This window comes from Phoca vitulina, unplaced genomic scaffold (assembly GCF_004348235.1).
Source record: "Phoca vitulina isolate PV1807 unplaced genomic scaffold, GSC_HSeal_1.0 scaffold1, whole genome shotgun sequence".
Taxonomy (NCBI): domain Eukaryota; kingdom Metazoa; phylum Chordata; class Mammalia; order Carnivora; family Phocidae; genus Phoca; species Phoca vitulina.
The window spans coordinates 87671373-87695919 of record NW_022589704.1 but is presented as its reverse complement, the minus strand read 5'-3'; the positions used below and the strand labels follow the sequence as shown (position 1 = coordinate 87695919).

General features: G+C 33.6%; 1 protein-coding gene across 9 annotated transcripts in view; it reads right to left on the bottom strand.

Annotated features, from left to right (window-relative positions):
- The window catches only part of LRP1B (LDL receptor related protein 1B), a 1853519-nt gene that overhangs the window by 130694 nt on the left and 1698278 nt on the right, over nucleotides 1-24547 (bottom strand). For all 9 annotated transcript variants that reach the window (XM_032387847.1, XM_032388632.1, XM_032390176.1 and 6 more), the window contains 5 exons: nucleotides 16756-16872; nucleotides 9827-9933; nucleotides 4287-4416; nucleotides 2524-2630; nucleotides 2051-2183 (listed from right to left, as the gene is read on the bottom strand). In XM_032387847.1, coding sequence (XP_032243738.1) covers nucleotides 2051-2183; nucleotides 2524-2630; nucleotides 4287-4416; nucleotides 9827-9933; nucleotides 16756-16872 — 594 coding nt within the window. The remainder of the gene's footprint in view (nucleotides 1-2050; nucleotides 2184-2523; nucleotides 2631-4286; nucleotides 4417-9826; nucleotides 9934-16755; nucleotides 16873-24547) is intronic.

Below are 24547 nucleotides of genomic sequence, written 5' to 3'. Positions count from 1 at the left end.
CCAGGAAGGAAGAACTTTGAGCAAACATTGACATAATCAGAGTTACACTTCAGTAAGATGAACCTGGCAGCAGTGAATAGAATGTATTAGAGTCCAATTACATGGTATTACATGAGCCCAGGCAAGAAGCAATGAGAAAAGAGCCAGACTGGTGACAGAGACTGAAATTGAGGGGCTGGGGCTTATTAGCTAGAAAATGGAAAAAGGTGAGTAACTTAACTGTCCTGAAGTCTTAGAATATGACTGTATTTAAGAGTTTTGGTGTCAGAATGTCTACAAAGTTTGCTGTCTCTAAAGTGACCAATGATAGAATGTGAATGTGAGAACTTAACCAAAAGTAGAAACAGCTATTTGGGAAGTGTAACCTTTTATGGCTCTATATAATGCACCGCAGATTCCAAATGAGAACTGGGATTTCTTCTGCTGAATATTACAACACTTTGTCAGGTTTGGGATGGAGATCGTAGCAAATCATAAAGGTTCGATCTAATATTAAAGAAAACGGAGGATATTTTTCTTTGAGTGACTAGATTTTTATAGAAGTAAATATTTTATTTATTTTTTCTTTTTTTTTAAAGATTTTTTAAAAGATTTTATTTATTTATTTATTTGAGAGAGAGAGAGAGACAGAGATCGAGAACACAAGTGGGGAGGAGAGGGAGAAGCAAATTCCCGGCTGAGCAGGGAGCCCGACGTGGTCTCAGTCCCAGGTCCCTGAGATCATGACCCAAACCAAAGGCAAGACGCGCAACTGACTGAGCCACCCAGGCACCCCTAAAGTTTTTATTTACATTCCAGTTAGTTAACAGACAGTGTAATATTAATTCCAGTTGTACAATATAGTGATTCATTACTTCCATACAACACCCAGTGCTCATTACAAGTGCACTCCTTAATCCCCATTGCCTATTTCACCCATCCCTCCACCCGCCTCCCCTCTGTAACTATCAGTTTGTTCTCTCTAGTTAAGAGTCTGTTTCTTGATTTGCCTCTTTTTTTCCTTTTGTTCATTTGTTTTGTTTCTTAAATTCCACATATAAGTGAAATCATATGGTATTTGTCTTTCTCTGAGTGACTTATTTCACTATGCTCTCTAGCTCCAACCACGTGGTTGCAAAGGTATATTTAAACTGTATAAAACCTGAGTACATGTTCAAATGCCTTGCAACATACGTCAATATCTAGTATCATCTCTGTCGATGATATTCCAAATATTCTGAAATGTAAAGTCCATTGAGAGACTTTTGTAAGCACCTTAAAAAAATGTTGCATTTAAACAACATATTTAACATTATGAAAATAATAAGAATTATAGAATCTGTGATCATTTTAAGCTTCGCCCCACAATTTCTTTGCTTTCATCTCATTAACTTTAAAGTAATAACAAATGCTGCTTTTAATGTAGTGAATTACAATAAAAAAGTTGTTATTTGTTAGGAAATATTTTCACATAGCTAGAAAATAATGCACTACAAAATTGAAAGCTGTCTTCCAGACTGACAAAAAATGTAGGTCATTTTCTCAACCATATGGCAAAAAAGGAAATTTGGGGCACAACCTGCAACCTATATATGATCTAGCAAATTAGTATGTGTAATATAGTATGCCATATGTTATTATTTTTTCATAGTAAGGCAAGCAATGTGGAAGAGAAACGTATACCAAAACTACTTTTATAGTAATGGCTATAGAGGTTATGTTCCCTGAATCCTTCTCCTGTCTCTATCCCTGACCCAGCATCTAATCCGAGGACAGCCTCAGGGCAGGACACAATAAACACTTGTACTTTGGTTGCTTTTGTCATATGAAGACTGACACTTACTCTGTCTGAAAATTTTCCAGATTTTGCTAACTCAGAACAGGATGTTTCATAACAAAACAAGAATGGGTAAAAAGAATCCTTTGATGATCCCATCCTCTGCCTCTAGCACACTATTGATTCTGCACATTTTAATTGTCATTCTCTTATTTCCAGGCAAGTGCGCACGTGCGCACGCGTGCGCGCACGCGTACACACACACACACACACACACACACACACAGACCTTACCTCTGTCACAGTTCTCTTCATCACTGCCATCCACACAGTCGTGAATACCATCACAGAGCCATCTAATTGGAATACAGTGGGCTTTATTTCTGCATCGAAACTGATCTTCCTTACATTCAGTCACACAGTCCATCTGTTCAAATACAAATGGGCACTGCAGTTTTCATTAATGATAATGATATAGTCACAGACAAAATAAACATGCAGCTGACAATACTGGAGATTTATTACACCATGGGCTTTCTTTTATTTTGACTTAATGAATATAACCTCTACAAATGATAATGGGTTTAGTATACGGACAGCATGCAGACTCAGGTATTTGCTGCAATTACTGTGTTCAGTGTACTTGTCCTAACATTTTAGACAGTGTAAGAATCAAGAATCTGTCTCTTTACTCTATTTTTACTACATTTGCTTTCCCGAACCTAATTCATGTAATTCAGAGATTTTAATCAAATGATAGATTTTACCTCATCAGAACCATCAGCACAATCATATTCTCCATTACATCTCAAAGATGCTGAAATACATCCTCTGCTGGCACATATATATTCACTTGATGAGCAAGTAGGAGAAGCTGAATATAATTATAAAGTTAAGATTTAGAATTGGTAAACTGAATGATTGGTTTGATAGATAAAACATGTAAGCATGTAAGAAATTCATAGACAGTAATGAAAATAGTTTATATTATTTAAACTATATTCAATATCTGATATTAAACATTTATTCAAAACGTGTTTCACAATATTATTGTATTTCATTAAATATACCTAAAAAAATGATGTAATAGCCTGTTCAGTAAGTGTTCAACTCACCAGACTAAAGAAAGAAGGAAAAAAATCTATATATTTTCCATCTCTTTAGTTTTGAAGAGTTAAATGAATTTTCCATAATTTTAAATTAAGTTATTCAAAAAATAAAGGCCTCAGATTATTTTTAAAATTGTAATGGGATTTAGTGACCCTTGGGAATGTTAATTTATATATGCACCATATAAAGCTGAAAGTAGACAGCTTGGCATGGTTTCATAGACCCCATGATAAATCTAGCTGGCTATGTTGACATAAAATGTCATATTTGCATAAGTTCTGAGAAGTATTTTTGTTTGGGGGTCTTAAACATGAATATATACATAATTAACTGCATCTATAGAATCGGAAGTATTCCTTTATGACATAGAAAATAAAAATAACATATAGATATTTAAATTACTATCAGTACCAAATCTAATTAATTGACATAGTAATTATGATTGCTGCCTTTGTCTATGGGTTTGAATTTGTTAGGCTTGCATTCAAACCTCCAGGGTTCTTGGCCTTACGTTGGACCGCTAGGTAGCCAAATGTACTTCTGTGAGGGTCTTTGTGGTCTGAATTGCTTATTCCAAGGATGATAAAAAGCTTTTCCCTAGAGTTTTAATTCCTTTAATTGGCAGTGTTTGCATGGGGATCTGTATTCATATGGAGTCTGAAGACTAAATTCAGTAAGAAAAAAGATGTGATCAATTAGCAATATGGACCACGTGCATTGCACAGGGACATAGCAACATGTGTGTGTGTCCTGTATCAGCTACTCCCACCTGGGCTCTCAAAGTAATGCTTTTGTGGTTATACATAGATTATAACATAATTTTCTCCCAGTAATTCTTTTTTCTGTAAAATAATGTTATTAAAATACCTAAGGTATAAAAAATTAAGTTTTAATGAGCATATTTACAAAGCCATATTTAAGGGATAAGAATGTATCATAAATTAGGTGTTCTTTTCCTGTACTCTGGTCTTGCTTCCTAATTTTACTTTGATTTTGGACCAAGATGGAAATAGAAATTTCTCAGTTGGTATCATGTTGAAACTACTACATTCTGTTTCATAACCTTCATTTCCATAACTGAAAACCTGACTTTTATTGCACTTACAGTTCCAACATATTTCATTTTGCCATCTTGAAAAAACAATTCCAAATGGTGTAGAAAGATAGAGAAATTGGAAAATCGAATTTTGAGGAGTAGTGCTTGGATCCCCAACATAGTAATGATCTTACCTGCCAAAACACTTTCAAAACACAGCAAGGGCACACCAATGAATTCACCTACAAATATTTCTAGAATTTTATTTCTGAAATAGTAAACGTGTGTGTGCATTTGCCACTGTTTTCTGTTCATGATTGCCTAAATTGAAATTATACTTAGTTAAAATATCAGCTAAATTAACTATCAGCTCAGTCATTTTACCTGATTCACAGTGTTTCTCATCTTCTCCATATTTACAGTCTTCGTGGCCATCACATTTCCATTTTGCTGATATACACTGACCATTGGAACACTGGAACTGATCTTTGGAACAACTTGTTTCACAATTTCTCTGGCAAAAGCCACACAATGCAGATAACAAAGCTTTTAGACAAACATCTACAAGCCCAACAGACAGCTAGAAACCTTATGAATAGAAACCTAGAAGTGTAGAAACCATGACTACCACATACAAGAAGCTCAGATGGTCATTTAAATCCATGGTTATATAGCACAACTATAACAATTTTATATTTTCATTTGTCTCTGTGAGTCATAATAAAACAGAAAAATAAGAAAAGAGCATAGATCCCATGGTTCCATCATATTAATTGCTCTGAGGCGATCATTTTCCAATAGACAGTTATGGGGTAATTTAATTTTAATAATTATAGGTGACAATGAAGATGCTTAGAATTATGTCTAAGCAAGTACATCCAGTTCATTGGGAATGGAGTGACAGGATGACTGTGAAACAAAGAACCCAAAGGCAAATCTGTTTTGTGTTGGCAAAACTTCCCCGCGTGTCCTTCCTTTCCCCTTCTTCCCATGCCTTTTCCTCACTACCTGTCCCTTCACAGATTAGTTGCTGTTTATAATCCTTCACCTCACTTTCAGCATTTGTTGCTAAAGAACTGTGAAATGAACTGTCACAGTTGTCACTTTTGCTAGCTTGCATAGAGATTTTATGTGGAAGTCAAACAAGACAGTAGTAGATACATCTTTGGGGACCTTTCAATTCTTTCTATGAGATCAAAAAAAGGGATCCACTAGAATTTTACCTTCTTTGGGTCTGACCAGTCTGGTTGACACAGAATGCTCCAGTGAAATGTCTTGCTGGGATGACTTTTTTCTGTTGTTAAATAATTTCTATTCTTGCCAAAATGTACTTGTCTGTTCCTTTCACAAAAGGTATAGCACTCACAGCTTATGAAACTCTCAGTAAGTGAAACATGTTAAACTATACCTCTCTGCTTCTTCCCAGTGTCATCCCCAAGTAAAGAAAGGGAGTTTACTTTCTAAATTCCTGTAATGTTCTCTTTGCTGGTGATAGTTTAATTAGACTGTCTGCTATATAATTGATTTTTTTCTTTCTGCTTTTCTTTTTCCCTTCTTTTCTCAAGTATTGAGGGTTTGCCAGTTACCAGAGTTTCTTAAATAAGAATCCAAAGAAAACTAAGATTTATTCCCTGTATTTCATAAACTCATAGACTAACAGGAAAGACCAGCACCTAAACCAACAATTGTAATAAAATGCATTATCTGTCAAAATAAATGAATATAATTTTAAATATATGGATTCTCAAGGTTTTTAGGAAAAGCTTCATAGAGGAAGTTTAAACAGAAATGGAAGTATCTAAGGAAAGGTTTTCCATGTGTAAGGATAATTAGAAATGTGGTATATCTGAGGTGTAAACTATGTAATGGTAACTGTTTTAGAAGAGATCGGAGAAATATCCATGCACTGGTCATGAGAAAGGGATTTCATATGTTTTGTTCGCCATTTTATCTGCCGTGTTCAGTATGGTAGCTGGGACATAGTAAGCACTTAATAAAAACTGCCAATGGAATGAATGAATGAATGAATGAATGAGGTAACAAATGTAGAAAACAAGGAATATAAATTAAAATTACATGTAATTCAGTTACAGTAGAATAGGGATCATGTCTATATGGATGGGGATCATGTGTGTTTGTGAATCAAATATCTAATACTGTGCCATGATTTAAATAACTGCTCAGTATGTATTTGTAGAATTAATGAATGATTATCTCAGTAATAAAGCAATTTAAGTAAAATAGTTCTATAACGAGTCGTACTGGTATATCTGTACTGTCAGCAATATAGAAGATTGCACTTCTAGATACTTTTTCTATTGGAAGATTTTAATCTAAAATAAATCACAGTATTGTTGATGAGTGTATATGTCTACATTTGCAGGTTATTCAATTATTATTTCAGACTCTTAAAAGCATACAGAAAGAAAGAATAGAATAATGAACCCCATGGGCCCATCATGCTTGTTTAACAATGATCAGCATTTCACTATTCATGTTTCATATATCCTCCTCCACCACACTTATTTATAGTCTAGATTATTTAACATAAAAACAATAGTATTAGAACATTAACAATATCACAAAATTTGCAAAAATTCCTTAGTATAAAGTCATTCCCAATCAATATCCAAGATGTTCTCATTTTTTAAACTATATTAAGACATTATTTGGTAAAATAAAGATCTAAAAGAAGTTTACACTTTGAATTTGGCTTGAGTTTCTTTAAATGAATATTTCCCATTCTCCTAGGTTTTTTGTTTGTTTATTTGTTTGTTTTTTTTGTTTGTTTTAATGTCATTTACTACTTGAAGACACTAGGTCATTTGTTCTATTGAATGCCCCACATTCTGAATTTGGCTGATTGGATCCTAAAAAAGGATACCTTTGTGACATCTAACGTGACTAATGAGCTTTTTGTTTTTTAAAAGCATTATTATAAACACATGTATTTTTGTACATTTATTGCATTTCAATCCATTACAGTCATTTTTCTTTTTTCTGATATCCAAGTTGTCCCTTTGATTAGTAGAAACCCCTTCAATTAGCTCTTATATATTCTAGACACTATGCTAATAGTCTTGTTCTGGCTTAACAAGATGTTAGTCAATTTCCTTTCTCAGATCTAGAACTGGACATTACTCAAAGGAGTTTTGTCTCCTTTAATTGGAAAATGGTATTTAGAGGCCACTATGTGAATGTTAGGGATAGTTAATAATGTTGAGATGTCATCAGTTTTAGACTGTCATCAGTTTAGCTTTAGACAGAGAAAGATTAATCAAAATCTCTTATTGATACTTATGAATTTGATATTACAGAACTTTTATTTACTTTTTTTGTTCCTACATTTGTATCTCCTTTCTTTTACTTAAAAATTCTGAGTGTGAATAATATGAAAATAACTAAGCATTCGATCTATCCTGCTCTCAATATATACAAGTTTCAAATTAGCAAAACCAATATGATTAAAAACAAGTGTATGAACACAGTTTAAGATTCCTTTGCATTTTTTTTTGTCCATACAATGCAGTATACTTGATGCAGAGGCCAAATACTTTTTTTTAAGTCACTTTAAATAATTCTTTTCTGCCCCTAATGTGATACACAATGATGTTGATCCAAGTTTTTATTATTATTATTATTATTATTATTATTATTATTATTGTTTTGGCTGGATATTAACAAGCTAATTACATTATCAGTTAACATCCTTACAAAAACTCACAATTTTATCTTTTGTTCCCAAATGAGAGTATCCTGTATGTAATTTGGCTTTCTAGCCTTTTGTTCAGTTCACCATTTTGTTAGCTTCTTTGTTTGTCAATGCAACCTGTCATTCTAACCCTTACAAAGAAAAGAGGAATCAACTGCCAATAGTGTTAGACACTTCATTACTTATAGACTATACTAAATGGCTGTTAAATGTAGAGAAAGACCACTTTTAAGAAAGTTATTTTGATTCCCTAGGGGCATTATCATGAAAATGTCTGGGTAATGGAGTTCCATTCAGCCATCAAAGAACTACTAAGTCCATGAACTTAGGGCATGAGATAAATGGTGTTAATAAGAATATCTACTTTCACTTGAATAAGATTTTGAAAAAGAAGTGTTTGAGTCTGTTTATGTGCCTTGGATAGCTAGTGAATAACATGGAAGATGAAATCATAAGCTTTAAACAGTATATCCCCACCTCTTGATGTTTCAGAGATTACACAGGGCTGTTGAAACATATTTTTTAAAGAAAAAAACAAACTTTCATGGTATGGATGAGTTTATGTGAAAAAGTGAAACATTTAAGATAATTTTTTTAAAGATTTTACTTATTTATTTGACAGAGAGAGAAAGAGAGCACAAGCCGGGGTAGCAGCAGAGGGAGAGGGAGAAGCAGACTCCCTGCTAAGCAAGGAGCCTGATGCAGGACATGATCCCAGGACCCTGGGATCATGACCTGAGGTGAAGGCAGACGCTTAACTGACTGAGCCACCCAGGCGTCCCCATTTAAGGTAACTTTTAAATAAATGGATACTAAGTAAATATGTAGCTGGGCAATGTAAGAATTTAGCTCCCCTATGATTTTTTTTTAATTTTATTTTGACTTGTTTGTGAATAGCCCCATGAATATAAGTGGTATTTTTCAACTTCTCCTAAGAAACCCTTGCAACCTCAAGGTTTAGGTTTTCTGGCCTTTAGGTGAGAAGTTAAATACATTTGTTTTCAAAATCTAGGCTCCTGTATGTGACTGGGGACTTTTACAACACAGTGAGAGAATGGAGAATTGTCCAATCTTAAGAAGAATACCTCAAGACTGGGAAAGAACAAGTCTGTGTGGGTTCTATAAATACTAGAGACTTACAGTGTCTCCCAAAGATGCAGGAAATCAGTGGATGACTAAGGAAGTTTGACCTGAAACACAGAACCTCTAGAGCAGCCGAGAAGATGCTCTCTAGGCAAACCTATAGTCAATGGGAGGACCTTCATGAGGGGAAGGTCCATATGTGAGACCTTCCAGAGCAGCAGAGCTCTCAGAAGTCATTGTACCCTAGAAGGAACCATGGTGGCCACTGAGACCAGACACCTCATTTTTCCTTTATCTCTGACTAGGCTTGATTTCACCAGTGCTGTGTTCCTGATATTAATATGGAAAATCATTAACAGAGAAAATCATGAAAAGTGACTATTACTGGACTTTTCTCTGATATTGGAAAGTAAAGGATTACAGTTCACTTTAGATTTGACTGAGAAAAAAATATTAACTCTGTGTCATATGCTTTTTTTTTAAAGCTTTATGGCGTAATTAACAGCTGAGCCACAAATACATAGGTGCATAAATAATAAATTGTGTGAAATATTATAAGCATTAACACAATCTAAGTTTACAGAATTATCCAGAGATATTCTAAACTTTTTCACTTAAGCTGTGTGTACATAGACCTTTTTATAAATGGATTGTGATTCATCATCTAAGCAAAGCTGAACCTGTGGTTTCATGAAAATTGATGACCCACATCGAAGTCTACAAGACTGTATCTACTGAAGAAAGAGACTGGGGAGAAGAAACTGTTTAAAATGCATAAAAATATTAGTCCTGACTATAAATACTGTAGCAAATTTATGCACAAATTCACAGATGGCAAAGGCATCAGCTATAGGGAATAAGGTTTCCAAACATCCTATTCCCAACCCAGCCATTCACCACTTGAGGTAAAACAGATTATAAAATTAACTGTCAATAGTAGCACAAGAGCTATTCCCTGTGCTGGGTGAGTGCGGCACAGCACTTAGACATAATGCTACTTATCTCATTGTGTCAGGAGTAAAGTGCATTTCAGAACTGTCCATGTCACACTTACTGGATTGAATAATAATAATTATAAATGTGACTCTAAAGAACTTTCTTTTTTGTTTGGTTTTGCAAAGTTGCCTACCTCGTCAGAGCCATCTGCACAGTCAAAATCTCCATCACACCAGAACCTTGAAGAAACGCAGTCCCCATTGGCACAGAGAAAATCTTTTATTGTGCAGGTCTGTGGCTCTGGGGACAGAAAAATAGCACAGGTTTATTCTATTATATGCAACTGCATTCTAAATTTATATGACATATAGCATGAGGTAGCATTAAGAAAAAAGAGGTTAGCCAAGCAGAACCAATAAATTGTTTAGAAGAAGTGTTTCATGAAGCATCTTTGGGACATAATATAATGATTTTTCAAATTTATTCTAAAGTCCTGAATAGAAAGGGGTATTACAGAAACAAATTGAAAAAAAGGCAAAAGATAGCCTACCATTTAGTAAAAATACAACATCAAAGTAAAATAAAAGACATAAAAATCTACATATTGCATAATAACAAATCTTTTCCAGTTGTTGGAATTCTCTCATTTTATGCCTTTAGTTAAAGCAAGACATTTTGTGACTCTGTACCCACGGGGCTATTTAATTGAGTAGTAAGTCTAGCCTTTGGCTCTTGACTTTTACTTTGCATTCTAATGACTTTCTAATTCTTCAGTTTTGCCTCCAGAAAATCAAGAATTCATTAAAAAAAGAAGGGCACATGGGGATATTATTGGACATGACTGGGTGGGTAAGAGTGGAAGGGACAGAAGGAGGCTCTCTTTTTAAGTACTGCCTCTTTGTTTATGCAATTGTTTGCTTATGCCCTGTATCATTTACTTGCCATTTTAGATAATTTGCCAGTTATTGATTTAATTATGCTTCACCATCTTCCCCATAGGATATAAGCCAAGAAGTATGACTTGCTACTTGGCTTAACTCTGACATGGAGTATGTTTCATCTGAACAATGAAGTAGGATTTTAGGAATTTTTTCCTGCAGGTAATCGATATGACTGCTAGAGATCATCTCTTGTTTAGTTTTTGTTCTCTAAATAGAACTGATATCTGGCAGGATGAAAGACCCCTTTTTGTTTTCTCTACTCATTAACTGTATTTGCAGCTGCCTCACACACAATACTCTTACTCAAGTGAAGAGGGAACAACAGAAATTTAATTTAAGGAGTATCCATATGAAGCCTAATTTTCGGCAAAAAGATTGTGGCTATTTCAGCCTGCATTTGAATATTGCTCTACACAATCACTCAGTTTCTAGCTATAGGGTAACATCATGAATGTTTGGTATTGTAAAGGCTCTTACATTTCTATGTAAAGATCCCTCCTGAGACCACTGGAAGAACTATGGAAAGTGTAATATGTATCAGCATTTTATTCTGCTTTGGGACTTACTTTCTTCTACAGTGTGAACTTCAGGCTATGAATAAGACAAAATGATTTTCAGTGGGATGAGAAAAAGCCACTTAACAGGAGGATCCCCCTCATTTCTCAACACTCCTTTGTTCAGTGAGCATGACAATAGTAGTTTCTCTTTTTGTCTTTGCATTATATTTACATGTGCCATGTTTTAATCTTAAAAACAACTGTATTAATACTAATATCACGGGGCGCCTGGGTGGCTCAGTTGGTTAAGCGACTGCCTTCGGCTCAGGTCATGATCCTGGAGTCCCGGGATCGAGTCCCGCATCGGGCTCCCTGCTCGGCAGGGAGTCTGCTTCTCCCTCTGACCCTCCTCCCTCTCATGCTCTCTGTCTCTCATTCTCTCTCTCAAAATAAATAAATAAAATCTTAAAAAAAAAAAAAAAATACTAATATCACTATTTATAACAATAGTAGTTACTACCAGCTAGTGATTGCTTATTTGTTGTTAAGCACTAGGTGAAGTTAATGCTAAGTACATGAATTAACTCAACAATTAATCCTAACAACTGTATAAGGTAGGCGCTATTAAAGGACCCTTTTGTCAATGAGTAAATTGAGGCACAGAGAGGATAAAGAACTTTCTCCCAATCACCCTGCAAGCAGAAGAGCTAGTATTGAACTTGAACCTACACAATCTGATACTAGGGTCTGTACTATTTACTACTAGGCCATATCATGGTCCCCCTTACTACTGAGGAAATAATAAGTGTTCACATATTACAGAGATTAACAATAAAGTCCTGAGAAGTCAAGTTACTTATCGAAGGCATATGGCTAGCAATGTCTACTTCACTTAAAAATAAAAGAGAATCCTTTTTCTCTTCTCATTCTTCCATACTGAAGCCATTCCACCCTCCTGTTTGCAGACATGCAGTTTTCTTCTCAGGGAAAAGAAATTATAGTGAAATTAATAAATTAATTAATAAAGAAGTGCTTAATCTATTTGATAATGGACAATAACAATCAAAATAATTTTCATTAAAGAATTAGAGAGTATTTCTTAAACACATTGTATTTAGGTGTTTAAAAGTAACAGCAGTAGAAATATCGAATTTCATGGACTTGGAGGTATCTGAATGAGATTTTTTTTTCCTTTAATATTTTAACTTGCCTTTATCCTAATTAAACACAAGTTTGTTCGTCATATGCCAAACAATGACTTCACAAACTTTGACACACTTTGCTATAGGGTTGGATGTTGTTGATCTAAGATGATAACAAGTTACAAGGTTATAAAGTATTTCAAAAAGCATTTGCCTAATAATTCCACAGAATGGTTGTTCTATAGAGAATTTGCTAACATTATTAATTACTCTGTTCTAATATGGGCACAGAGGAACTGAGTGATTTGTTGGAAAAAGTTTTTTCAGTGCATATGAAATTCTGTAAGATTCTAGCATGCTTTTAAGGATGCCAGCAAAACCACTTCTGAATAATAATCATGAATTATTTATACATAAACAAGTGTCATCAAGGAATGGGATAGCTAGTCGGGTTTTAACTCTCATCTATATGCCTCAGAATCTTTTGCCACTGGGTATCTCAAAAGGAAACTCTCTCGAGGAAAATGTAATTTAGTTATGAAAGAAGGTCCTGAGGGATTATATTCTCTTATTGTTTCTTACCTTTGATCTTTTCTGGATAAAGTAAAAGACCAATTTTTAGACCTTGGCATGAGAGTTAGCATTTTTCTTGCTAAAAAGAACAACAAAATAAAATGATCATACCTGGAAGATAACCCATTTGGAAAGAAAATTTGAGTGTGAAATTTTCCCCAGTATTTCCAACATGTTTTTATCACCTTAACTTTCTCTGATACTACCTATGTCCCCAGATCTAAAGTAGACAGGGAACCCCACACATGCATAATTAACCAGGTTTTCTATAAATCTCATCTAAACATGCCAAATCAACAAAAAGAAGCCTTGACAGGGCATGTTTTGGAAGGCTGATCTGGATTCTATAGTAAGAATAAAAAATAGGGACATTGTGTGGAAAAGTCACTTCCCTCAATACTAAAGAAGGCAAAAACATACAGGCTCAGAACTGAAAAGAGCTTTGGAAGCCATCTTGCACAAAATTGAGGAAACTAAGTTTAGAAAATAAAAGTGACTTTCAATGCCACAGAGTTAGTGGCAGAGCAGAAAGGCTTCCAGACTTCAATTTCTCTGCTGGGTATATTATCATAAGGCCTTGGTGCTAAGTTCAAAAGTTATATGAATGTGGGTGTAAGCATCTGAGGAGAATTTTTAGAATACAATTAGTGTAACTGACATGCTATACAAATAATCTTCTGATATAAATTCAGTGTGAAAGAACTAGAAATTCAAATAAGGCAGACACAGCTCATCTCTCTACAAAAACCTTCATCTGGTTGATCAAGTTATTTGGTGCTTTTGAATCTATTGGATTGTTAGTTACTTCTTAATAATGCAAAGATGGGAAATAATTTATTTTGCACATCAATTACTTAGAAGGCAGACATGCCATATATTTTATATTTGTTGCTGATAAAGATAGTATAGATGCTGAGATTTGTCAGATATTTCCAAACCTTTGATACAGATGACAAAATAACTCATAACAATAAAATTTTCTTGTTTTTAAAAGCCTAAATCATTGTTGGAGCACAGTATCCCTGCTGAACACTTAACAAGGGAAATCATCAGCAGATGATAAAGAAATGACAATGGACTAATTATCCCATATAAATATAAAAAAGTAGAAAGCATAATAGATTTAAAACATCGTCGCAGTTAATTGCTCCACTGTGATTCAGACACTTCCCAGATCTATGCCTGGAGTATTTCCAACACAATTTAAAGAGTAAACTCTATATCAGATTCATAAACAAGTAAGTCCAAAAGTGATTTTAACAATACATTGCTAATATTATAAATGTGTCAGGCCCTGTGCTGGACCCTGAAAAATAGCCCTGCTCCCTACACTATTTCCAGATATTTAAGTAGGAACTCAGATACATGCGATAAAGAAATGAGCAGTGTAATGGAATGCAGGGGAGTGTTGGTTAATGGAATGTGGTCAAATAAAAAAAAAAAAAAATGCCGCTGTTGTTTTTTAACTCTAAGGCTAATTTATTATCTCTGCTATACTTCTCTACTTAATAATTGCTGACAATAATTGCCAGGGGTGAAACAAAATGCATACCATTGACTAATGATATTTAGAAAAAGTGGTAACAGTATACTGCTATATTTTTGGGTATATTGTTACCATCTATACATATTAAAATTAAATTTATACATGTGATGTGATATACATAGAGTCATATATATATAAATATATATATAAATAGTAATTTATATGTATATATAATAATACTTTTATTATAATCATATACATGAAATTATAATAGTTTCAAAAATAATGAGAAATTGCAAATATCTTGATAGCATTTTATATGGGAGCAGTATTTTTTCTAAAGCTGACTTCTACATGACCAATCTCCAGATGCTTTATATAGGTATAATGTATTCTTTTCTCTCTCTTCATAGACTCAGCTTCTGTCTATGTAGAACTTCTGGCATTTTCAATGTTTGAACTTTCTCATCTCTATTCAGATGGTATCTTCAAACACCACCCAATTATCGAGATCCCTCAATCCTTCCTCTTACACATTCTTACATGTTTACCATGTTACCAATTCTCTGATACTGGTCCTGTGTATGCCCTTTCTCCTACCATGTCACAACTGTAATATGCTTCCTTCCTGCTCACTGTCACCTGTTCCCTGCAAATTCTTCAATGTTGCTATCTTAGGCCTCATGCTCAGGATGAATGGGCACTAAAAGAAGATCACACATAATTGGGTATTTTATACTGAAATGCTTGGCATTGCAGCCACTCTCTTGCTTTTTCTTAAGGGTTCTGTGGCTATAGTGATTTATAAGTTTTCCCAGTGACAAGTGAGAGGCGTGTTCCTTCTCCTTGTGTTCTCGTATGAAAAACTGACTTTTAGGAGATGCCAGCAAAACCATAGTCAACCACTTCGGAAACCCCAGCAGACCAGAAACAGGTTATCTCCATCCTTCATTCTTCTTCCCCTTCTTCACCAGTTATAGCAGTAACCTAACTTCTCACACAATTTCAACCACCCCTTGAATAAAGGGTTTTCAAAGATGTAAGTTTCCAACATGGCCTTCTCACTTCCCCTCTCCTGTTCTCAACATCCTTCAGTCATAGGGCACTTCTTCTCAGGTAGTTTATTGATAACGAACACTCAAGGTATCCAAAATTAAGCTAAGTAGTTTTCTGTATGTTTAAGCTCTGAAACAGAAGTGAATTAAATAGAAAGTACATATGTAATTGCTTCTTTTTTGTATTTGCTCTTCTATTCCTGCCACTCTTACTTCATTAGGTTTTTCTTTTAATCACTGGATAGAATCTGAAAACCTGCTATACAAAAGAACCTGGAACACTCTAACAACTCTTTGCAGGGTTTTTTTTACCTTTTTAAAGGGTAAGATCAGTTGAGAGATCTATATGTGCAGAAGGAATAATAAAAGGTCCCCAAATCAGAGTAATCCATAATCCTAATGATCCAGAGATTTCATACTTAATGTACCTGATGCTTAAACACCAGTCAGATTAAGTTTCAAAAGTTATTTTTAAAAAGCTGATATTTTGCAAACTGAATATCCAAGTGGTTTAGTAAGGCTGTGACTCTACTAATTATGTACCTTCATATAACATATTCCAATGCTTTAATGTAACAATTTCTATTTCATCTCCTGTGTCTTGGGAAATGAATGCTCTTGGTCCAATGTATAAGAGTAGACACTATTGTTATCATCAAATCCTTTCTGGAAGTAGCAGAATATAAATATTTAATAGATAGAATTTGATTAGTATCTTATTTTAAAACATGACTATATTGCTTTCTTTGTTTAAACAGCACTGTGAGAAAGTGCTGGTAAGAAATATATTCAGAAATTAATGCTAGAATATAAAGATGCTGTCACAATTTTACATACTGCCATACTTTTTAGAAAATAAAATTGTTGGACAATTATTGTCTGTTAAATTTATTACATAAAAATGCAGGAGGCAGATGATGATAATAGTGTTATTCTATTTTCAGAGAAAAGCATCCTGAATACATATGGTGTTCACCACTCCAGAGAGAATAAGTGATATTTCGCTGAAAGATGCTCATGGGTAAATTTGTAGTGTAAAAGGATTTGAGACTGAAATGAAATGAATACCATCCACTAAAGAATGATGTGTTTTGTACTGTCTCCACATCATTCAGCTCTTTGTATGAACTTGCATCAAGGGCTCACTTTATTGCATACTAATGGGTTGCATTAAACCTCATGATACTTTCATACCAATTCTGATAACTATAAGAAAATAACTCCCAGTATGAGCATTTCAATAATTCTACCATTTGAGATTCAGGTCAATTTAGTCCGAATATTCTTGTCCAATGTGAATATATGTATAAAAATGTGAGCTGCAGGACAGATAGGTTCAAATTCATACCTTAACTGTGCTAAAAATTGCTATCCTGCTTATTAAATATGCTGTCAAGCTCACAATGTTCTCAAGCGAGAGTTACTTACTACAGTTTTCTTCATCTGAATTATCACTGCAGTCATTTTGGCTATCACACCGCCAGTGATCTGGAATACAGTTGTTGTTTCTACACTGGAATTCGTGAGGTCCGCAAGTCTTTTTATCTGTAATAAAAAGAGCCACAGTTTTTGTCGTTGACTTCCATGAAGATATCCCTCATGATACCCTTACTGCCATGCCAAATCCAGGGCAAATGACATTTCCTCAGACCTTAAATCAGTTACTAATTGAGAAGCATCTCTAGGAAAAGCTGAAGGCAAGTGCTAAATAAAATTCACCCTACTGTCTTATGTTGTTATCAGTCATGCTTTCATCACCAGCTAATTACAAAGCAATTGATTGGCCCACCCATATAAAGTCAACACAAATCAATCAAAAAAAATTATTAAGAACTACCATTCTCTTTAGGACACTCCCTCCCTAAGCCACCTTCTATATCTTCTTTAAGGCAGAAAAAGAAATGGTATTAATCAGATCCTGAGACTGTCATCTTGTCTTTCTCCCTAAGAATTTCTTACTCATAATCTACTTATCAACTGATCTAAACTTATAGATTATAATAAAACTTAACACCCGTAAGGACCTTGAAAATTAATAAAGTGCCATCTCACTTGAACTTCTAAACAATCCCCCACTGAGTGCAAGGACAGGTATTAACTAGCCTTTCATTTTACAAATGACAAAAGGCAGACTTAGAGTTTAGAAGCTTGATGAATTTTTACTACCATTAAATGGCACAGTCAATATATATATTTGTGTGTTTTTACTCTTGCTTTAGTGCTCTTTACAACAAATCTGTGTTCAAACTGAGCCAGACGCAGAATGCATGCAATAAGAATTTATTTAAAGTTTAGGTTACATATTCTTAAGTTTCTATAAGAGTAATAGCTAACTCTATATAGTTTAAAGCAGTGCATCTTAAACTTCAATGTACATATATATAAATTACTTGGGAATTTTGCTAAAATGGAGATTGTGATTGAGTTGATCTGGATTTCTAAGAAGCTCTCTAGTGATGACATTGTTCTTAGGTCTATGAAACATACTGAGTAGCAAGGGTCTGAAACATAAAGATGGGATAAATTCAATAATATAATGATAATAAAATTATAAATGTCAATGTACAATTTAGGGCACATTCTCCTTTCATATACATAGATCAACTCCTTATTCTCAGCTCTTTTTGAGATGCACAGTGAGTTTAACAACTCACACTAGTAAAAAAAAAAATAACTAAAGGAGAGGATAAGCTATTTGTTGCTGGTTGCTACTCTTTCCTTTAAAATGTGTCTTATAAAATTCAAACTCAAATAAGATTATGAAAGCAAAAGTGATTTAGATATAATTAGAAAATTAAATAATGAACATCTATTGAGGATCCAACCCACCTCTTGGCTAAGCATTTTCATAAACCTGATCATATTCAATCCTCATAACATCCCTCAGAAGTATTATTATATGCATTTAAATGAATGAGAAAAAATAAGTCTGAAAGAGTTTAATTTTTTCAATCTTACAAAAAGTATTAAATGGCAATGGAGAAATTTATATCCAGATGTTGCTCCAGAAAAATTTAACATTTCTGTCGAAATTCTCATGACTTCAAATTTGTCTATAGATAGATAGATATCTTTACATATGTCTACATATAAAGAGCCTGTATTTCCCTTCCTCCTTCCCTCCCTTTCTTCCTTGCAGCCTATCAGCCTGCCAATGATTATTCAGACCCCAATTTGTGTCATTGTGTTGAGTGCTGTGTTTTGTGATATATCTTTTTTGCCTATGTTACACCTAAATTTAGATTTTAAAATTGGCTTAAAATCTGTAGAAGTTTTAACATAGCATTTTGCACATTTCACTCAATCAAGAATTGTATTAAGATGATTGGAACTTAAATAATGACCATTGAAAATAGGGGATTTGGTACAGAACTATGTAGATGGTTGTTTCATTTTGGCAATTAAAACAAACTTCTCTGAAACCACTACTCTATTTTTGTTTAACATTAGCTTTATTTATTCCTCTCTACATGTTTCTTGCATTATTTTTAAATATTGTTTTAAAATTTTAGAATATAAAAAAGTAAGAAAGATCAGACTGGATCAGACAAATAGACTATAGGACCTAGTGTTAGAACATTAGCCCCAAGCAATTTCCCACGGCTACAAAACGTACACAATAGGTACTTGAGGATGGATACAATAAGTGTTTCTGAGGGGTTTTTTTTCTCCTAAATCCTATTTGTACTTTCTTTTTTCTATGTTTAAATATTTGTATCATATTTTATGTTTGAAAGAGATCTACACTTATTTCTTAACAAAAACAAGTTACAGTTCATTGCAAAGATTTCCATTTGGGGCATGCAGAAACAGTAACATTGAAAGGTTAATTGCCTTATGCAAGGTTATTCAAATTTTATGTTTCCAAATTATTTAACTTTTTGATCCATGACACTGCTTATAAAAATTACAAATACAAACTATACAACCCGTATAGACTTTGTTCTGTATTTAAAGTCTCCCTTGAGGAGATTAATGTAAATATAAATATAAATATATTTTTAATGGGAAACTATGAGCAAGGTAAAACAGCAGTTCTCAAATTGGCTACACATGAAAATCACCTGGGAAATTTAAAAATCCCTTCGTCCAGTCAATATCCCACATCAATAAAATCAGACTCTCTGGGGTGGAACCCAGGCATCAGTATTCTTATTAAAGCTAGCTGACTGATCCCAATGAGCAGCCAAGATTGAAAATCACTGACCCAAAAAACTAATTGTAGAACAGAACATATGTAATTCCACTTATAATACTCTAGAGTAATTAATATAAAATGCTCACAATATGTACACTTTTCTATTCAAATTGTAAATAGCTTTAGAACAATGCAGTATTTTTGGGGGGTATTATAAATATGGAGAAAACAAATGGAGTATCTGAAAACTTGTTTTTTTTTTTAAGTTTAATATGTTTCCACATGAATGACAAATACTATTACAAATTTGATCCTCCCAGAGGGACTACCAAAATGTAAAACTGTATATGGTGTATACTGCGATAACTATTGACGCTTGTATATACATGAGCTACTTCTGAAAAAAAAAAAAAATCTGGTGTCTATGATGTTTTTTTGAGCAAGAACCGGGAAAGTGGACTGGGATACAGGAGTGGAAGAGAAATTTAAGTTTCTTATTATGCCAAAAGAAATCCAAAAAAATGTACAAACTACTGGAAGCAATAAATGAATTTGGTAAGGCTATAGGATACAAGGAAAAAATATATATATTTAATTATATTTCTCTATATTAGCAATAACCAGAAATGAAATTTGAAAAAAAAAAAAAAGAAAACTTTTACAATGGTATCAATAAAATAACAAATACCTAGGAATAAAACTAGTGAAATTTGTGTAATATCTTCACACTAAAAGCTGTAAAACACTACTGAGAAAAACTGAATAATGCTTAGGATAATGCAACAATGTATCATGCTCATGGATTAGAAAACTCAAAATTGTTAAAATTTTCTACAAATTAATATAAAGAATTAATGCAACTCCTATCAAAATTCTAGCTCGTTATTGTTAAAGAAATAGATTATCCTAAAATTATATTGAAATGTAAAGGATTTAGAATAAACCAAAACTGAAAAAGAAGAAAAAGTTGGAGAATTTACAGTATCTGATTTCAAGAGTTACTATAAAGCTACCGTAATTGACAAAATATAGTACTAAACAAAAATGATACAGAAATATACATATGTGGTCAGCTCATTTTCAACAAAGGCCTCAAGTCAATTTAATGGGCAAAGAAAGTCCTTTTTAGCAAATATTGCTGAAACAAGTGGCTATCCATAAGAAAAACATAAATCTTAACCCATCATACTCCATACCAAAAATTAATCTGATACGATCATAAACATAATGGACATGGAAAAATATTTTCATAATCTTGGAGGAGGCAAATATTTCTTGGGCAGAACACAAAAAGCATTAATAGTACACAAAAAATTGGTAAATTGGACTTCAGAAAATTAAAATATTTTATTCTTTAAAAATATTAAGAAAATGAATAGGCAAGCAACATATTAAAAAAAAAATATTTGCACCATATATATCTGGGAAATTACTTAGATCCAGAATATATAGAAATTCCTACATATCTTATACATTAACAGACAAAAGACTTGAGAAGATACTTTACAAAAAAAACCAAAAAAGATATTTGATGACAAAGGTTCTCAAAATCATCAATCACAAATGTACTGCAAATTCAAACCACGAGAATCCACTACATACTTAGTGAAATTGCTCAAATCAAAAAATCCACACTAAATTTTCATGAGAATACAAAGGACCTGAAACTCTCTCTTCTGGTTCTTAAAAAGGTAAACATATAATTACCCTATAACCCAGCAATTTTACATCTAAGTGTTCATGAAAAATGGAAACAAATGTTCACAAAATAAATTTGTATAAGAATTGTTACAGCAGCCTTATTTATAGTAATCACCTTCTAAGATATACCCAGTGAGAATATATCCATTCAACTGAAAACTACTCAGGTATAAAAAAAAATTATGAATTCTTAAGACATAACTTAGAAATGTTTTTAAAACTTCATGCAAATGAAAAAAAAAACTTCATGCAAATGAAAAATTCACAGGCGAAAGTGTAAATACCATATGCATCTATGTATATGACATCCAAATACAAGCAAAAGTAATCTATGGTGATAGAGAGGAGTTGGAGGTTGTGGAGGGGAATGTTAGGGGAATTGACTAAAAGGTGCATGAGGGGATTTTCTGGGGGGATGGAAATGTTCTGGATCATATTTTGCATGCTGTCTAAAATTGCCAAAACTCATCAAACTGAACTGAACATTTCAGATCTGAGCATATAATTTTATTTTAATTATATTTTAATTAAAAATGACTTCACTATTAGAATTGCAAGGCATTTGGAAAATCCAAACAATTATACTATGGTAAAGAATTATTCATTTAGTCCCTGAATGCTCAGGTATATTCAAAACAGAAGGGTAGTCTGAAAGAGAATTCTGTTAAAAAAAAAAAAAAAAAAACTGATTTAAGGTCTCAAATTGTAAATGTTCCACACTAAGTATAAGCAACAGCATGGATATCTCACATATATATATCTCCAGAGATTTCTTTATTTGGCATTTGAAGCTACTGTGTATTCATTCTGCCCCAGACATTTGTAGTATCAGTTTGTAATTATCTGTCTTCATTTTTGGGATGAGGATTTTAGTAGTAATAAGAGCACTGGATTTCCTAAGACATAAAATGCAATTTGTTATCATCTGATATCACTCTGACCCAAAAGCACAGTTAGCTTTGCCTTCCCTAAAAATCATACCTTTTGAAAATTTTAGATGGCATTCAAAAAATACAAATAAACCAGTATTTTCTTATAGACCTCAACTACAATATATGTCATTTAGAATATAGAATATAAACAATACTGTTGTCAAAAATTGCATCCTTTTTGGAGGTGCCAAAGGTTTTATTTTAATCTGTGAAATAATGATGCTTCAGGCTGTCTATATCACTTTTTTTTTCCTCTTGAGAACATCCTAAAAAAATGTATGACACTAAAATGTTTCCAGTGATGTTCAGTAGTGAAAATATGTATAGGTCTTATGTGTAGGGATTATATGTAGGCCTTTCATATATAACACATGTCTTTTTTTCTGGTTTGCTCTGCAGCATAAGACAAAATAACACATTATATTATTAGGGAAAACGTTCAATCCCTCAATGAATATGTGAAATGATGCCTATTAGATGTGCATATATATAATATATATTATATATGTATTATTATACATGCATATTATATGTAGTATATATAGTGTATGTAATGTATATAATATATATTATATACACATGCATTTTTGTATATTATTCTTTTTTAATTGTTTTTTTAGAGAGAGGGACTGCATGTGCACGAGTGGGGGGAGGGGCAAAGGGAAAGGGGGAGAGAGAATCTTAAGCAGGCTCCACACCCAGTGAGGAGCCCAATGTAGGGCTTGATCTCACAACCCTGAGATCATGACCTGACCTGAAATCAAGAGTTGGACACTTAATTGATTCGGCCACCCAGATGCCCTTTTATATTAAATATTCTAAAAAATAATATTTTAATGACCCAATAGATATCTAACCAAACTGAAATTATACACTGTTTCACTAATAATATTTTACTATTGCTTTAGAAAATAAAATGTCACTTGTAATTTGCCATGTGTTTTATTCAACAGCTGATCAGAATAAAATAGCTTGGAAAAATTTACATTTTGAGGTATAGGACTCAGTTGGCCATCAATTTTAAAATATAATGTATAAAATAATTTTAGAGCAAAGCTGGTAGGAAGACTTTAGCTTGTGATTTAAGAAATGTTGGCATTTCCTCCCCCAGCAAAAAAAAAAAAAAAAAAAGGGGGAATGTGGGGGTTTTGTTGTTCTTGCTAATTTTTTTTTGTAATCACACTTTCCATCTTCCATTTCAGGAAATATTATGATTACAAACAGTTAAGTAACATGCAACAACTATTGTTACAAAAAAAAGTAAATGTAGTCATAGAAACACTGAGGCAAAAAGAACTATGAGAACAATAATCTTGAGCCTCTATCATCATAGCTGCTTGTTTATTTTGTTCCAGATTATAACATCATAGAGTCTCAGAAGTATGGGGTTAGAACAGAGTACCTTCTCTTGCAGAAAACATTGTCTTCCATTGGCGGCAGGATAACCATCTGTTAGCTATCAAAGCATAGCCTCTCTATGTAGCAGTCATTCTTTTTTTTATTTTTTTATTTTTTTATTTTTATTTTTTTAATTTATTTGAGAGAGAGAGAATGAGAGAAAGCAAGCACATGAGAGGGGGGAGGGTCAGAGGGAGAAGCAGACTCCCTGCCGAGCAGGGAGCCCGATGCGGGACTCGATCCAGGGACTCCAGGATCATGACCTGAGCCGAAGGCAGTCGCTTAACCAACTGAGCCACCCAGGCGCCCAGTCATTCTTTTTTTTAATCAACCACATATAATTCTGATCTCTCAGTCTAAATTCTCCTCTATGTCTCTGTTAGCATTGTATGGAAACAAATACCTATATATGCTGCTTCACAACTGTTTTAAAACTCCTTGACATTTTGGGGCGCCTGGGTGGCTCAGTTGGTTAAGCGACTGCCTTCGGCTCAGGTCATGATTCTGGAGACCCGGGATCGAGTCCCACATCGGGCTCCCTGCTCAGCGGGGAGTCTGCTTCTCCCTCTGACCCTCCCCCTCTCATGCTCTCTGTCTCCCATTCTCTCTCTCAGATAAATAAATAAAACCTTTAAAAAAAAAAATAAAATAAAACTCCTTGACATTTTGAGCTCTTCAATAGTGATGATACAAGGGATCATATTCTTTTCCTTATTTTCTATAGCAGGTAGGATCACTGACACCTACTTTTTGGTAATATGAATATAGTAGATATATGCCATTATTATTGGGTCTTTTTGGTCTTTTTGAAATTACTGTTCCAAACTGTAGCTGGTGAAGCTGTTACACATGGATCACTACCTCTTCTGTCACAGGAGAGGACCATATGACCCAGATGGCCTCTTACCCTAGACCACAATTAGTTTGCAATGATCATGTTATTTGTGTTTGAAAGAAAGAAAGAAAGAAAAAAAAAAGAGAGAGAGAGAAAGAAAGAAAGAAAGAAGAAAGAAAGAAAGAAAGAAAGAAAGAAAGAAAGAAAGAAAGAAAG